General features: G+C 41.3%; 1 protein-coding gene across 3 annotated transcripts in view; it reads left to right on the top strand.

The window, feature by feature from the left end:
- Positions 1-295: 295 nt before the first annotated feature.
- Positions 296-18,414, top strand: part of LOC149837174 (protein phosphatase 2C 70-like) — a 98,526-nt gene continuing 80,407 nt past the window's right edge. For all 3 annotated transcript variants that reach the window (XM_090005868.1, XM_090005867.1, XM_090005865.1), the window contains exon 1: positions 296-548. In XM_090005868.1, the coding sequence (XP_089861994.1) occupies positions 429-548 (120 nt within the window). In that variant the 5' untranslated portion in view covers positions 296-428. The remainder of the gene's footprint in view (positions 549-18,414) is intronic.

Below are 18,414 nucleotides of genomic sequence, written 5' to 3'. Positions count from 1 at the left end.
CGCCTAACCCGTTTATTACGGGTCAAACAGGTTGGCGGGTTGGCTAAGAAGCGGGTTGGCGGGTCGGGTCAGATTTTGCCACCCAAAACTCTGATGCTAGAATTTTTACACCCTGATCTGAAAGATACTATGAGAATCGAACACGCCAAGGCTCCACCCCGCAACGCCAAACCCCCTTGGGCTAGTATATGGTAACTAATTACTCTCTCATAATTTTTAGGGGACCTCTTTGGCTCTTTATAACCAAACCGAACCAGAAAAGCAAAACGGAGCTAACAACCCGATGCGACTCTTTCAAAGCTTCGTCGACGACGACTCGTCGTCCCTCCTCTCCCTGCGATCCTTCACTGTCCGACTGCAACAACGACACGCTCGTCTTGTTCCTCCGATCGATCCCTAACCTACGACCAAAGAGGCTTCTCGGGTTCATGGCTCTACCTCTGGTGGAGAGCCTGATCGTGTCGATCCTTCTCGTGTTGTCCCTCCTCTTCATCGTCTTCCTCTTCTTCTGCAAGCCGTGGCGTTTCTTCCCCTATCGCTCCTCCAAGGTATGCAGTTCCTTACCGTATTCTCTCGTTAACTTCTTCTCAGAATTGTTTCGTTTTCTTTGAAGAAGGAGGGTCTTGTTATTTTGTTCTTGTTTCAATTGAATTTTGCTGGATGGACGGATGGGTGTGCCTGCTTAGGGTTTCCGTCTCTTTCTCGACGATATGAATTCCGTAATGCGAAAAACATATAGTGAATATCGATTATGATTTTGGGGATCTTCGTTTAATGTTTCTGAGAAACTTTGAGACCGATCTGAGCATTCTCCTCCCTAATTTGTAAATTTTTTTTGAAAGAAAAAGTTTGCGTTTTGTTTGGAAGAAAAAGAAATGTTGCATTTTTAAGGGGTGTTTGGGTGCACCCACTTACCCAGATAAACGGGATAAGCTGGGAAATTGCATTATGATCTTTAATAGAACATGCCACCGTTTCCCATTCATCTTGGATAAGTGGTTGCATCGAAACACCACCTTCATGGTTCTGGACGAGACATTTATTCTTCATGTCGTTTTTTAATTTTTCCCAATCGCAGGGCTTAGAATTACTCTGTCATTCCCTCTCTTTTGTTCGAGGTTCTATGTGGAAAAAGGGACTGCCTTCGGTATTTAGTAATTCATCCCTCTTTTAGCATACGCATTTTGACTGGAAACCCTTCGAAAGATATGGTTTCACGCGAACAATATATTCTTGTAACTAGTATTGTACTCAGAATGATTATGTCTTCGCGCTGTTGCAGCACGCATTAATAGAGAACCCTTCTTCTTTGTCAGCAAGGTCGTTAGTTGACATTGTAAAAGAAGAGAAATGGAAATGCCTTGGAAGCATGTTTTGGGATTCCAGAGATCCAGAAACATCCTTTTTAATGCCAGAAAAATCAAGGATTGCTTTATAGACTGTTATGCCAATTTTAACTTCAAATTTGAACACCATTGTTCTTTTTGGTTGGAGGTGTTTTTACTTCTAGATTAGTTCAAAATTTCAAATTGAGGAACATGTCAAACATTCTATGGCTGCTTGAGGTTGAAAGTTGAAACAATCCACATCGATTATTGAGTTCTTCCACTTATTTCACTTGAATACTTATATTATCTTATGGTTTACATTAGGGAAGAAGGTCAACGAAGATATCTGTATGTGTTCAATGTTTATGTCAATGGAGGGGAAGAAATACCTCAACATGTCACTGATGCTTGTGCTAATTTTTGGAAACTTGATTATGACATTATCATGAGGATAGTCGCTGGAGGTGTATTCACTACCACTTCTTGATAGGGTAAGGATTTTTTGAGAAAATTGCATTTCAACATAGGATTTGAACTTTTGAAAAGTAGGTAAGACTTGACATTTGGAACTCAGAAAAAAGGTCCAATTATAATGCGGATAATAATCCACAAAGATTGCATAATATATAAATTTGGTCATAGACATAAGTGGAGCTGATCCCCAAACATTAGACCATACTAACTCAAAAGGGTGAAGTTCTTTCATTAGATAAACTGAAAGTAAGGTCATGACTTGCAAATTTCACAAAAAGAATGAGAAAAAAGACACTGGATGCTTTACTTCGTAAAAGAATAAATCCTTTATTATAAAGAATATCTAGCAAAGCTGAGCTACAATGACCCAATCTTCTATGCCATAATTCAACAACTTTATTCAAATCATCTAAGCTGAACAAATGAAGAAAACTTACAATAGGACTCGTAGTAGATATGGATGTGGCCCGCACACCAGGAAGAGCTTCATCAACAATGTAGAGATTTTCACATTTCCTTTCTTCATGAACGACTGCTTCATGGGAAGATCTTTCACAAAAACAAAGGAGATGTGAGAACTAGCTTGATCAACCAATCAAAAAACTGAAATAAGATAACACATAAACTAGGAACAAAAGAAATATTAGAAAGATCCATGACGCTAAAATAGGTAAAAATTGCAACACTCCTTATCTGAATAATGTGTTAATGTTTTCCCTCATAAGTGACCACCTTTTCCAAACCATGATAAGGCACAAAATTAAGAAGTTTATTTGGATCTTCAGTGACATGAAGTGTTGCTCCAAAGCCAAAAAATGACTCATATTGCTCAAAAGAAGAGGAACAAGAACAATGCACATGCTGTCAAGATTGTGAACTTATAGCTGCCAAGAATTGCCTGCAGGATTGTGTTGTACTCCAAGCTCGTTAAAAGAGGTGATTAATGCATCTACATCTTGAGATCACATAAGATGCCATATATGGACACCATTTACGGAAAGGTAGGAATGCTGGTCAACAGTGTTTGGACACAAAGATATGGTGCTGGTCCCATTGTGGTCAATGCTTTGAAACATGCGATGGGTGTCATTGTAGATGGTTGGTAAGTGGAGACAGATCTCTAACAATAGTTCGAATAAGTATGTCCATTGTATATCTGACATGTAATTCCAGTAGCTCTAGGTGTACCAAAAAATATAAGGCAGAAGAGTGCAAGAAGATAACCATTCTCATGACCTTGTTGACCCTGCCTGAAATTGTCTTCTGCCTCCACTTTTGATCAGCTGTCATACTGGCACGAAAAGATGGAGCAAGGGTTGATATAATCACAAGTTTATGGTCTGGAACCAAATCTTCTATCTTCGACATTGATGCTAGATTAAACATAGACTCATATTCTAGCAACATGGTCTTCAACTCATCAAAAGGGTCGTGGTACCCAATGGCCATATGTGGCAACAAACATATCATATTATGGTTCCAGACCAAGGTTGCCAAACTAGGAAGCGAAAGTGAGAAACGATACGGGAAGAGTAAGCGAGAAGCGATGCATTTTAAAATGTATAGGAAGCGGGAAGCGAGAAATAAAAAAAAATATAAGAATTGAAAGACAATCAAAATGAAACACAAATAAAAACTAAAATAAAAGTGACTAATATTAAATTTCATGATTTTTTAGTGTAAGAATTAAATTTCTAACAAAATCTAAAAATGATGACTACCAATTTAGAGAGCACATGGAAGTGAGTGAGAAGAGTGAGAGAAAACACATAAAAACATGAAAAGTTGAGTAAGAGAACATATAAGAAGTATGTGGAAAGTATAGGACAAGCGTGGGGGAATCGAGGTTCTCATCAAGTTTTGGAAGTGAGGAGTATCACTCTTCCGAAGCGAATTTCCAGGAAGTGAGCTTCCCACCTATCTAAGAAGCTTCTGGTAACTCTTTTTCAGACCTCTAACAACATTCATAGTGATGTCATCATCTCAAATAGGGCTTAACTCTTTAGTTGAAACACTCGCAGGAACCTATATTAAGGCCTTACTTGATAGAATGACCGTGATAAATGTTATGACTATTGATTGTTCTTCTCTCAAGTGACGTGCTTTGATTTCTTAACCTGGGTTCCTTGACTAGTTTCTCCTTCTAGCTTCTTAGTGGACAATGAATTTTAGAGGCAAGGATGTGGATCCAACGGTGTGTCCCATAAAAAAAAACTATTGATGAATGAGATTGTTTGTTCTTTTTTCATTATAAAATTGGATGTGTCAGGTTTTTTGGTGGCAAGTTGATTGAAGAAATAAGTAGAGAGGTGAAGGTGAGTTGTTGGAAGACATAATGGCACTAGCAAGAATGAGAAATTAAAAATAAAAGGTCCAAAAACAAGAACCCAGATAACCAATAAGACCAAAATAAACAACAAGTAATCAACCTTCTTATTAAAAACCTCATTTTTCAATCTATATGGTTTCAATGATTGTACAGAAATACAAATCCGTTGTGTAAAGGAAACTTCGCCTGTAATGCGCCCAAGGTTCGTTGACTTGTTATTTCAAACACCATTTTTCGCTGAATTGCTATTTTAAACTCTGAAAAAAAAGAATGATTACAAAGCTTTCAAAATTTTCCTAAAAAGTTACAAGTCTAGGATTTTGGTGCGTTACAACCACTACAACCGAAATTGTTTTGTTGAGAAGTCTGCTCAAAGATATGCGAGTCTTCATCTCTACTCCTTCGAAGCTGAATTGTGACAACAAAAGTACAATTTACATTGCTAGCAACTACACCTTCCATGGACGAACCATGCACATCGAGATGGACTACCATTGAACTTCCATGTCACTTCAGAATATTAGTTTGCAGATTTTTTCACCAAATCTCTGCCATCTCCTCGATTCTCCTTCCTTTTGGGCAAACTGTTAGTGATTTCACCGTTAGTTTGAGGGAGAGTGTTAACAAATATGTATATATATATAACTATGTATATATATGTCTCTTCCAGAGTTACCAGAAGCGCCTAGGTAAAAGGGGAAGCGCGAAACGTCGCGCTTCCGAAGCGTGAGGGGAAGCGTCCCCCTTTTTTGGGAAGCGCGCTTCCCCCACGCTTCCCCCATTTTTTCCATTTTTTTCACTTCCCCCTCGCTTCCGGTTCGCTTCCTAGGTCGCTTCCGGTTCGCTTCCGAGACGGTTCATAATTTTCTTCTAAGTAGTCCTACGCTTTCCCGCTTCCTAAATTTTTGAAAGTATTGCTTCCCGCTCCCGCTTCCTCGACTGGTAACTCTGGTCTCTTCTAGTTATTTTGTAATATATATATATATATATATATATATATATTTCATTTGTATTAATAATTGTATTGCCACTAAACACATTTTTGTCTTTTTACACCTTTGTAATTAGAATTGTCCACTAGGGACAATCCTGTCTTTTTTTGTATTTTTCCTTCTTTTTCTTTTTATTCATTGACCAAGGGCTCTATGGTCATTAACCCATAGAGTCGTTGGGAGCATCCCCAATGGTTATAAATATGACCACCCCCCTTGGTCCTCACTTTGTATAAATAGGGGCTCCGCTTAACTAAGGCCTTAGTATATTCTTTATATAATATTTTTTATATTTAACTCCTTTGTGCGTGTGTGTTGTGCTTCCCTTTGTGGCTTCTTGTATCTTGTTCACTCTTTGTCAAGGTTTTAAAACCCGTGACTCGGAACTCGACTCGTGACTCGGCGGGTCAACTCGGTGACTCGGACCGGGTTTTGTTAACTTTTGATTTTAAAACAAAGACAATATATAAATTAGGAGCAAGTCTTTCAAGACAATATATAAAGAATGACTTAATTACTAGCTTCAAGAACTTTAATAGCCATGCTCGATCATGGTTTACATCCTGAATATATGGACATAGCTGTTGTGTTGCAGGGCCTCAGAAAATCCTTGCAAAATTTTGGGAACATTGAACTTTATCTTGATATTTGTAAGTGTGTTTCTGATGTAGAGTTGATTGGACCATGCCTTATATATCTGCACATAAATGCATATAAGCTTTGGATAATGAGAATGCTGTGATGTATATGTATTATAATGATAAATGTGGGCATTTTATGCTGTTGGTTTTGAATAGGCGGGCTGCCAACTATTGTGTAGGTCTCAGAGATGGTTGCATGAGGGATCAGTTATGTTAGCTGGATTAGTGGATTCACTCTATGTTCATTGAGGGGTACTGGGTTTGATTCCTTACCTGGAGCTACCAAAAGGAATGAATGATGGACATGTGAAATTTGATTGACTTTTACTAATTTTGTGATTTTATATTAAGTTGGTAAGCCTATTGTTATTATGCTATTCGTTCTTTGAAAAATGAACACTTACATATGAAAAAAATGCCCATAGCCTTTGAAAAATGAAAAAAGAAAAAGTGCCCAAAACTCGCCCGAGTCAACCCGAGTCAGGCCGAGTTTTCGCAGAACGAGTTTAGCTTGCCGAGTTGACTCGTTGGAGGGCCGAGCCGAGCCGAGTCAGCTGAGTCACCGAGTTGACTCGGCGAGTTTTAAAACCATGCTCTTTGTAGCCCTTTGTGGCATTCCTCTTGTGCACTTGAGTTTCATTATATATATAGGAAAACCCGTATCTTCAAACGGTTTTCCTTCGAGCTCGTTCGAATGTGCATTCTTTTTCTTTGAAAAAACAAGATTTAGAGGAGGTTTTCTAATGCTTCTAAATCTTTGTTTTCCGCCCAAAGATTTAGCGGCAGTCAAGACCACCGCTAAATCTCCTGAGTGCACAAAAAAAAAGGACGCAACGTGGCTGTTTGATCGAGCGCGATCAGCGGCTATGCTTCATCCAATGTATCTTCTAACACTTTATGTGTTTGAAGATACAGGTTACTATATATATATATATATGGAGAGAGAGAGAGAGAGAGAGAGAGAGAGAACCCATAGCCAAGCTTTTATAAATTCTTGGTGTTACCCTTCTAGCCGAAAACCTCATTTGCTCACATGACATGAAGCACAAAATAACACTATGGTGTAAACAGAAGCATCAACTGCTTCCACTTGTCGTCTGACCAACAGACAATGTCTTAGACATGTATTGTGATGTTAGAATCTAAAATTTTATTTAATCTCTGTAATAGCAAGGAAGTTTGGCATTTTGCCATATCCCTAAGATTAACAATACATGCAGTGCTAGGCCTATGTTCTGATACCTCCAAGAGTTGCTGCCCCTTACTCTCTCTCTTTCTCTCTCCTCCGTCTCTTTAACATGAATTAACATGGTATCAGAGTGGGAGACCACATTGATGGACTGCTGTGATCAAGATCTCTGCCCCAATTCTATATCCTCTTCCCTTCCCTTCAAGTTCAATCTTCTCGTTCTATTTTTTCTATTTTTCTTCTATGTTCTTACATCAAACCTGAACCATATCTGTCCTTGAACCATTTCCAATCAGATCTCGTTAGATGCGAACCATCTACCTTCTTGTTCATCTCTGTTTTCAATCCAATGTGCAACTATCACCCTTTTCCTTGTTCAATCTTCTACTTTTTTATATTCCTTCTGTAACGCCCCAAAATTTCAAACTTGCAAACCTTTCAGAAAACAAGTAAGAGACTAAAAAAAATCTCTTTCCTCAAGAGTTTGTTCATAAAATCAGCAGAAGACTATTCTTTTGTTAATTCAAAGGCAAGCTGACAACTTTGGGCACATTAGCTAAAAGAAGCAAAACTCAAAAAAATTCGGATATCCCAAGGAAAATCCGTTACAAACCCAAAACGTACAGGACGCGAGCTAAGAGCAGGAAAAAGAAGTTTTGAAGCCATCTTGTCATCGCGCCATCGTTCGTAGTGTACCTAATCATCACATGTACCCATAGAATGAATTAGTTTTGCGAAAAACTAGTAGGTGCACAAAAGAGACTACAGAAAACTGAATTAAGTACATTTAATTCAATATGCTAAGTAGTTTAAAGCAGATATGCAGTTAAACAGTTAAGCAGTGCAAACGGGTAAGTAGTGCAAGCGAGTAAGCGGTGCAAGCAGTTCAAAGCAAGTAAGCAACGCAACTGTCAAAATGTAGCAAGACGATTCATTTGATCGTAAGCTGTGAACTACCACACAACAAGCTTGTTCTCGTTCCTATAACGAGGTCTCTGCATCTAATCATTATCAGGTCATCGTTTGTTCCTTTCACTACTTCTAACAAACTCTTTGTCCTGAACCTCCTTAAACTATTCCCATCTATCAAGGCCTTGCGCAACCAACCATCACCGGTTATGACTCACTAAGGCGTTATACTTTTTCAGAAAAAGCCCACCCTTCTATAGAAGGTCCAAAACATGATCTAAAATCAAATAAATATATGATTCTCACATCTGAGTCCTGCATGAAATCATACTAAAACAAAAAGCCAAAACTATAGATTCATAAGTGGCTATCCCAAACAATCTCGGAAGATCATCACAGCTCACCATAACCTTTTATGGTAATCAAAATCACAAGATCCACGTCGGATCGCTAGGTCTGGGAAAAAGTACGACTTGACAAGGAATTACCGCCCTAGAGGGTATACTTGGTCTTGGACGCCACACTTCCTCACAGGAGTTCACCGTCTTTGCGGCTACCCGCTCTTGGACAATGTACCTCCTCACAGATATTCTACCGCTTTAGCCGGATTACCAGATCTGGGAAATGTATAACCTCACAAGGAATTACCGCCCTAGAGGGTATACCTGGTCTTGGACGACACACTTCCTCACAGGAGTTTACCGTCTTTGCAGCTACCTGCTCTTGGACAGTGTACCTCCTCACAGAGATTCTACCACTCTAGCCGGGTCACCTGGTCTTGATCATATATACCTTCACAGAGAAACCTTTGGGAACCCGATCCCCAACAAATGCCATATCCAATGAAAATCATTGCGATACACACATCAACACAAATGACCGCTCTCAGGGTCGATAGCCACTATAATAAACAACAAGATTAACGCCGGATCACCTCGTCTAGGGAATGTATAACCTCACAAGGAATTCCGCCCTAGATGGTATATCTGGTCTTGGACCATACACTTCCTCAGAGGAGTTCACCATCTTTGCGGCTACCCGTTCGTAGATAGTGTACATCCTCACAGAGAATCTACCACTCTAGCCGGTTACCTGATCTTGATCATACACGCCCTCGCAGATAATCCTTTGAAGATCCGATCCTCAACAGACACCCTACTCAGTGATACATGTATCAATACAATCGACTGCTCCGAACCATCGACCGCTCTTGGGGTCAGTAGCCACCAATATGGGCACAAACATGTATATCAACAATATGCATCGTATCACTTCATATGGTAAAACAAAACACATGATCACCCATTCCTTCAATAAGGTTCCATGAGCCATGAACATATTATCGCACACTCTCAACATTTCTTATCAAGTGGCACATCAATCCTATCATACAGAAGCATATAATATTACACATCGAATTATTGCCACAAAGAACATTGCAATCCTCAAATAGGACCTCAAAGCATGCATAAACGACACATGAGAACACACAGATATGACAGTCCAGTTGATTCTATAGGCGAAGAGTAACTAACTCTATCCGACAGTCAAACAAAACAACTGAATAAGACAATCACTCATAACAATGCTCCCGATATATACAATTACCATCAAATGACTCAGTCCATCAGCAAGTAATTAAATTAGTCGTAAGTCATAAACCATTGCATCACAAGCAGAGTCGGACCTGTAAAGAGGCCAATGAGGCTGGGGACTCAGGGCCCCTAGGCCCAAAAAAATTTTAGGGGCCCATTTTTAAGGCCAATGAGTGTTGTTTAGGTATGTTATATAAATATTTTATATATTTTTATTTAATATAATATAAATATTTGGAATATTATATTTATTTAATGTGAATGCAAATTTTATTGTTATTTTGATTCTTTAAAAAAAATTCGGAGGCGCTGCCCCCCCCAACTCCTACTATTAATAGGGGGCCCATTTTTTCCCTCCGCCTCAGGCCCCATAAAACACAGGTACGTCTCTAATCACAAGCCATTCATAAGCTATACATGATAAGCAATCATATGGCAGCAGTTATATCACAATATGTAGGCAGCTTATAAGACAAGCGTCCACATCAATCCTAGTTGCCACCAGTTCATAGATTACGAGCTGTATGCAATCACATCAATCATAAGAGAAGCGAGCCAACAAGTGCTACGTTACGACAAGCACCAAGCAGTTCGACCAAGGGGTAAAGCAAGTCACATGCTAATATGTAGCAACTGACATAATGCTATTATTATAAGCACTTAACTAGTATGAGAAGCTAGTTATTACTCAGCAAAGAACTGCGTAAGCAGTTTAACCAAATAGAGTAACGCCTTGACAGACGTGCATAGCTCAACGAGTAGCATACTGAACTATCGAGCAAACGAGCAATCAATCAGTGTGAACAGACTTTATGTTTCGATATTACTGGCCTGCAGGTATGCACAGACAAAATATAGAAACAACTAGACTAGTTCGGGCGTCTGTTATTCTATGTATTTTCAATAGCCCGAATAGCTAGTTGAGTCCGCTCCTAAAGGGACGGCTTTAGCCGAGAGAGGATTCCCCAAAGCCAAGTAAGCAGTGCCACAGATGCATTCAACTTCTGCAGAACTATTGAGCTAGCTATTGTAGCCCCTTTCCCCTAGCTCCAATGACTGAGGAGGCCGGATCATTGCCCGTGGACAGGTTGTTAACAACCTGTCCATTGGAGTTTTGTACCGCTCTGTCCTCTCTCTTAAAAGACAACAAGAAGCGAATGAGTGCGTTAGAGGTTGCTTAACTAACGACACATTCTATGCTGTGGTCTTTAAACCACTCGAGCATCTTGCCTGTGAAGGCGAATGTGAGGCCATTTTATGTGATTACATCATTGTGCATTCAACACTGTTCGAGGTTGCACGACCGTCTCATCCGATCATCGCAGTACTAGCGTGTAGTGCATGACTATAAGTACTCTAGGATGAAAGAGGTATAACTCCTCAATAAGAGCCTCATCAGAAGTGTTTCACAAAGATGTAATGCTTCTTAAACTATACTTTGACATTCTTTATCTTTTGAAACAGCCAGCAACTTGTGCCAACATTTGACATGTGATTTTCTAGAATCTCATCCGCTATCGAGGTATCTACATGACTCGCACGACTCGATACCGGCCTCGATAGACGGGATACGAGTTTCTCAACAGAACCCCTCGCTAAGAAGTTCGCTCGAACCCCAATTCGGGATCACCCGAGATATGCCGAATAGACGAACAGAACCAGCCAATCACATCCTTCCAAATGCTTTGATTTGGGCAGTCTTTGATAATTTTGCGCAGCTCCCTAAATCTCAAGTCTACTATGCATGAACTCTTAAATGTGCTCTGTTATTGTGAATATCGAGAAGAAGGAGCGCAGGAAGAGAGGAGAGAGAGAGGAGAGGGAATACTTGGAATCGGCAGCCACACTTCCTTTTCTTTTTCTGTGTGTCTACACTAATCATCATTAGGGTAAATAGGTTACAGATCCTTTTGACAATGACGGGATTACCCTTAGTTAGTAATGAACATTACATTATAACATAACATACACTTGGCCTATATGGGTATGGATCCTTTACTGGATCTATATCCGATCTGGATTCTAATACCCTCCCTCAAGTTGTGCATGGGATTGGACCATGTGCAACTTGTTCTTCAGATACCAAAAGCGGTTACTTGTGAGACCTTTGGTGAACATATCAGCAACTTGGTCTTCTGAAGGCACATAAACCGGTTCAATCTCTTTATCTGCTACCTTTTGTCTGATGAAGTGTTGGTCAATCTCAATATGTTTGGTTCGACCGTGATGAACAAGATTGAACGCAATTTGTATTGCACTTTTATTGTCACACATGAGGACTGAACTTGAGATACTCTCTCCCATCTCTGTAAGGAGATGCCTAATCCAGGTTACTTCTGCTGTGGTAGCTGCCATAGATCTATATTCTGCCTCTGTGCTAGATCTTGCCACAACTTTCTGTTTTCTGCTACTCCATGAGATAAGATTACTCCCAATGAAAACACAATATCCTGAAACAAACCTTCTTTCATCTGGGTCCCCTGCCCAGTCTGCATCTGTATAGGCCAATATGTCATGTTTTGGTGTTGCCCATGAAGATTGAGCATACTTGAGACCATCACCCACCGTGCCTTTTAGATATCAGAGAATACGTTTGACGGCATCCATATGACCTATCTTTGGTTCATGCATAAACTGAGATACTTGATTTACAGAATATACAATGTCTGGTCTAGTAAAGGTAAGATACTGTAACATGCCCACTAAGCTGCGATACTTGCTGGCGTCAGGATATAATTCGCCATCACAAATGCTGAGTTTTTGATTGATAACACTGGGTGTAGGCACAAGTTTGCAATCTGTCATTCCTGCTTTGGCCAAAAGATCAAGAGTGCATTTGTGCTGAGTTAATGACATTTCTCTATCATGTTTGTCTACCTCGACACCAAGAAAATATCTTAGCCTCCCAAGATCTTTCATTTTGAATCGCATACTCAACAAACTTTTGATTTGTTGAATGTGCTCTGGAGCATTACCAGTGACCACTATATCATCAACATATATAAGTAAGAAAACCACAGTGGTTCCATCCCTGTATATAAACAAAGAATGATCTAGTTGGGAACGAATAAAACCGTGGTTCTGAATCTCTGATGAGAAGCTTTCAAACCATAACCTGGAGGCTTGCTTTAAACCATACAATGCTCTGGTTAATTTACATACATATTCTCTTGGGTCTCCCTCTGCATAACCTTGAGGTTGTTCCATATAGACCTCTTCCTTTAAATCCCCATGAAGAAAAGCATTTTTAACATCAAGCTGACTAAGGCTCCACCCATGTTCAATGGCCAGGCCAAGGATAATACGAATGGTGCCCATTTTCACTACTGGGCTAAAGGTCTCATCATAGTCTTCACCATATTCTTGGGTGAAACCTTTGGCAACAAGACGTGCCTTGTATCGTTCAATGCTCCCATCCGGTTTGTATTTAATCTTATACACCCATTATGAGCCAACAACATTTTTATCTGGGGGGCGACCAACTATCTCCCATGTTCGGCACTCATGAAGTGCCTCTATCTCCTCATTCATCGCCTCAATCCATTTGTGAGATTGAACAGCTTGACAAAAACCAGGTGGTTCCTCATGTTTTTCAATCTTAGATAGAAAGACCTGAAAGTCCATAGAGAAATTATCATAGCTTACCCATTTTTCAATTGGATGCCTTATCCTGCTTGATCTTCTTGGTGCCTCCCTGTTACTGGGTAATGTCATGTGTTCTCCAACAGGGGCATCTGTTTGCTCTCTGGGTCTTCTAGTGTAGACATTCCCTTTGTATCTCTGACAATCTGTTTCTGCTACCTTGTCTGAAATTGTCTCATCATGTATGTTTTCAGGAGCCAAAGTGGTACATTCAGCAGCATGTGAAATAAGCTCAGCACTAAGCCATGGATCATACCAATTATCAGCCATATCACCATGTTCACGATCATTGCTGACTTTATCTTCCAGAAAGCTATTTTCATCAAAGACAACGTTTCTGGAAATTTTGATCTTCTTATTGATAGGGTCATAACACCTGTACCCCTTGTGTTCATCTGCATAACCTATAAATTGGCATATGGAGGCTTTGTCTTGAAATTTGTTTCTCATGGATTTATCAATATGGACATAACATGTGCATCCAAATACTCGCAACTCATCATAATTAGGCTGTATTCCAAAAAGAACATAATAGGGAGACTGATTTTCAAGGATAGGCATAGGGAGCCGATTTATCACATGAGTGGCAGTGTGAAAGGCTTCTGTCCAAAGGTTAATGGGCACATTACAATCATGCATCATACTCATTGCACTTTCAACAATATGTCTGTGTTTACGTTCAACAATTCCATTTTGCTGTGGGGTATAAGGGCAAGAAACTCTACGATGTATCCCATTATCTTGGAGGAAATCTAAAAACTCTTTAGAGGAGTACTCACCACCTCCATCACATTGGAGAATTTGAATATTTTGGGAGAATTGATTTTTAACATAGGCATGAAAATGATGAAAAATAAGAAAGACCTCTTATTTGTGTTTCATGAAGAATATCCAGGTAAAACGAGAAAAGCTATCAATAAAGGATACGTAATATTTACTTCCAGAAGACGAAGGATTGGGAGCTGGACCCCAAATATCAGAACATATTATCTCAAAAGGAATAGAAGCTCTTTTATTTATTTGATGAAAAGGAAGTACATGACTCTTGCAAACTTGACAACTGGGACACATTTTATTCTTTAATGAAAATGAAACAGACTCTGGAAGAAAACCATTGGACACTAACTTTTCAATAAAAACTTGACTACAATGACCAAGACGAGAATGCCAGAGATCTGGCTTATTACATTTGGATAAACTTAGGACGTTTTCAGAGACATGATCAGACTTGAGCTTCAAGATACTGGAGGCTGGATCTTCATTAAAGACATACATGTTTTCGCGTCGCTCTCCTTTAGCGAACATCTCCTTCGTTTGAAGATCCTTGACAAAGACAGAAGTAGGAGTAAATTCCACAGATGAATTGGTAGAATCAACAAGTTTAGATACAGAGACAATGTTTTTCTTTATATTTGGTGCATGAACAACATCAGATAAAGGAATAGATGACTCAGACAAAGGAATTAGAACATTGCCTATGTTTGATATAGGGTGGTGAGTCCCGTCTCCCGTTACAATATTAGATTTTCCAAAATAGGGAACCAAAGTAGAGAATTTACCTGCATTCCCAGTAACATGAGTCGCTGCCCCTGAGTCTACATACCATATTCCATCATCATTCTGCTTCAGGTTCAGGTTAGCCATAGCAGACAAGAGAAGATCCTTAGCATCATCATTGACACGAAAAGTACCTGCAGTTCCTGGTGTAACAATGTTTCTATTATTCTGTGCTCTGTTTCGATTCTGTGGATTGAACCAACAGTTGGCTTTGATGTGGCCCCGTTTATTACACTGATAGCATGTGGGAACATTCCTTGAAAAGCTGGCTGTGAAATTTGGTGTAGGTTGTAATCCACGTCCACCCTGGATGGCAGATCCCCTGCCTCTGCCACGTCCTCCACGTGGACGATCAACTATCATCCCTGTGGCAAGAACCTCATGTGCAGATGATTGTCCAACTGAAACATCAGACATGCTCTTCAGAGTCATTTCGTACTGAAGGAGTTTGGCATGTAGTTCCTCAAAACTGAGTAATGTAGGTAAGCACAATAAAGAGGTTACAAGGACATGATATTCTGAACCCAGAGCATTCAGTGTCTGTTGCACCTTTTCTTTATCTGATACTGGACATCCAACCATGGCTAGCTGGTCTGTAATGCTTTTGACTTGATTTAAGAATTCAATAATACTCATTGCCCCCTTTCTTAACATTTGAAATTCGCGTTTGAGAAACAACACTTTAGCCTCTGATATCTGAGAATATGTCTGAGCTAAAACCTCCCACAAGAGTTTGGATGTGCAGTCATCAGGAATAGAAATCAATATCTCTTGAGATAGTGTGGAAGTGATGTATGCAACAAGTGCCTGATCGCGCTTCATCCAAGAAACAAATGCAGGATTACGAATAGTACTCGGTAATCCTCCATCTTCTTTGGTTTCGGCTATGATAAATTCTGGAGGCATTGGAATAGAGCCATCCAAGTGGCCTGAAAGGTCTTGACTTCGAATAAAAGGAGCAATCTGTCTCTTCCAAGTCAAATAATTGTTGGTGTTTAGCTTTTCAGAAACTAGCTGTCCCAGAAAGCTAGAGGAAAGACCTTGATTAGCTGAGGTATCCATTCGCAGTCTTTGTGCAAGTGGATGGGAAGAATTCGGCTGGGATTAAAGAATGAAGAGAAGACAAGTCCACGAATGAGAAGGACTCAACTCGTAAAGAAACAACAACTGACTTTGAAGTGGTAGGGAATAACAACAGACTTTGAAGTGGTAGGGAATAACAGTAGGTAGCAGATTTTGAATATGGATTTTTCAAAAGGGAATAACAGCAGATATATTGAAATCAAAGGAAATAGCAACAGATTTTGAATAGTAGCAGTAAAGAATAAAGAAATGGAAAGAATCGAAGAATAAGAAATGGAAAGAATCGACCTGATGTTGGAGAACACGAGCTGCTGCTGTTGGAGAACACGGGGTGCTGTTGGAGATGTACTCGGCTGAAGGAAGACTTGTCTGTGATCACGGCAGAAGAGGAATGATGGCAGGCAGGGCTGAAGGTGGAGCAGGCGTGATAGGTTGAGGAATGGGCCCTTTTACGTTCCTTGATGAAGGAACAGACTTGATTCTGGGTGGAGAAGGCACGGTCGGACTCAGTTCTGGGTTGTGGGTGGAGATGGGCAGATCGTAACTGAGAAAACAGGCTACTCGTTCTTTGATGGAGGCCACTCTTACGCCCAGATCAACGGCTGCTCTGATACCATCTTAAATGTGCTATGTTATTGTGAATATCGAGAAGAAGGAGCGCAGGAAGAGAGGAGAGAGAGAGGAGAGAGGAGAGGGAATACTTGGAATCGGCAGCCACACTTCCTTTTCTTTTTCTGTGTGTCTACACTAATCATCATTAGGGTAAATAGGTTACAAATCCTTTTTACAATGACGGGATTACCCTTAGTTAGTAATGAACATTACATTATAACATAACATACACTTGGCCTATATGGGTATGGATCCTTTACTGGATCTATATCCGATCTGGATTCTAATAGGAACTGCGTACACGAAGAGCCAGGATCCTTACGAGGTATCCCTCTCCTTAGACGATGATGTATTGCTAGCTCCCGACTGAACTCTTGTCGTAGGAGGGAGAGTAGTAGATGTCTCTTGCATCCTCCACGAGGATGCCTCAAACGCGTATGCAATGAGCGAAAACCTGAGCGTCATCTACAATAGCAAGGCAGTAACAACACATATGCAAAAGCAAGAGCCTGGGCGCAAAGCGCGATGACAAAGAAAAGACTGTAAGCAGGAGTGCAACGCAGAACCTTTGCGTAATGCGCGACAGTAAAGTAAAGACTGTAAGTAGGAGTGCAATGTAAAACCTTTGCGCAATGCGCGACAACAAAGTAAAGATTGTAAGTAGGAGTGCAACGCAAAACCTTTGCGCAATGCGCGACGACAAAGTAAAGACTATCAGAAAGTAAAGGACAAGGATTGCGAATCCACGTCCTTGAGTTAAGTGCATACTCGTATAAATATATATATATATATTTGTATATATATATATTTATTTAATGGTCGTTTTAGTTTAATTGAACTTAATTCAATTATCCAAGTCCTCCGTGCAATCTTCCCTTACCTTGGAGAGTTGCAAGCTTGCTGGTGTCCGCGGGTGTAAACGATAGACATCTTGGGTCGCGGAGCGCAAGCAAGATCCATCGTACGAGCTACAAAAGTGACGACCTTAGCAAGCTAACACCAAAAATAGGTAGCCAGGGGCACTGTCGCCGTCCTGACGTAAGGGAAGCAGAGGCAGGGGCATTGTGCTCTTGCGCACTTGCTATAAGCGCAAGAAGCAGGGGCTGCGAGCCCCTGCTGACCTGCTATCAACAGACTACGAAGAGGCAGCTGGAACAGTAAAAGGCCCCCTGTCAGGGCCTGCTGGATGCGGGCGACGAACGGTGGCAGAGGCAGGGAGGTCTGCTCCCAGACATCAGAGCTGCAGAGGCAGGGACAAAGGCACTGCACCATGCCTGCAAGGGTGCAGGAGGCAGGGGCCTCACTCTTGCCGACAAAAAACCATAGAGGCAGGGAGCACTCATGCTCCCTGCCTGCCAAAAAGGCAGGGGAGGGAGCAGAGGCTCCCTGCCGAACCTGCCTCAACAGGACAGGGGGCGCAGCCCCCCCTGCTGAAAACGAGAAAGGCAGGGGTTCTGCCCCTGTCGGCAACAAGATCAAGGCAGGGGGACGAAGCCCCCTGCCAGAAAACAAATGAGATGCAGGGGGGCTTCACCCCCTGCCCGAAATCAGGAAGAAGGTAGGGGAGGCTTCGCCCCATGCTAGGAAACCAAAGGAGGTAGGGGGAGCCTCGCCCCCTGCTGGCAAAACACATGAATGCAGGGGGAGCTTCGCCCCTGCCGATAAACACAGGAAGGCATGGGCCTCGCCCCCTGCCGAAAAACAAAAGGCAGAGGGGCGAAGCCCCCTGCTGATAAACACAGGAAGGTAGGGGCCTCGCCCCTTGCCGAAAAACACAAGGCAGGGGGGCGAAGCTCCCTGCCGAGAAAACACGCGGCAGGGAGGCGAAGCCCCCTGCTGGAAATAACAAAAGTAGGGGGAGCCTCGCCCCCTGCCGACAAACACAAGAGGGCAGGGGGGCGAAGCCCCCTGCCGGAAGACAAAAAGAATGCAGGGGGGCTCACCCCCTACCGTGAAAACAAGAGGCATGGCTCCGCCCTTGTCGAAAAATCGCGCCGACACATGGAGCGGCTCCCTGCTAGCAAAAGGAAAGAAAACAGGAGAAGGGGGGGGGGGCACGGAAG

Source organism: Nuphar pumila, chromosome 5 (assembly GCF_984573655.1).
Source record: "Nuphar pumila chromosome 5, dmNupPumi1.hap1.1, whole genome shotgun sequence".
Lineage (NCBI taxonomy): Eukaryota > Viridiplantae > Streptophyta > Magnoliopsida > Nymphaeales > Nymphaeaceae > Nuphar > Nuphar pumila.
The sequence above is the reverse complement of the archived record's forward strand: the minus strand, read 5'-3'. Positions and strand labels throughout refer to the sequence as shown.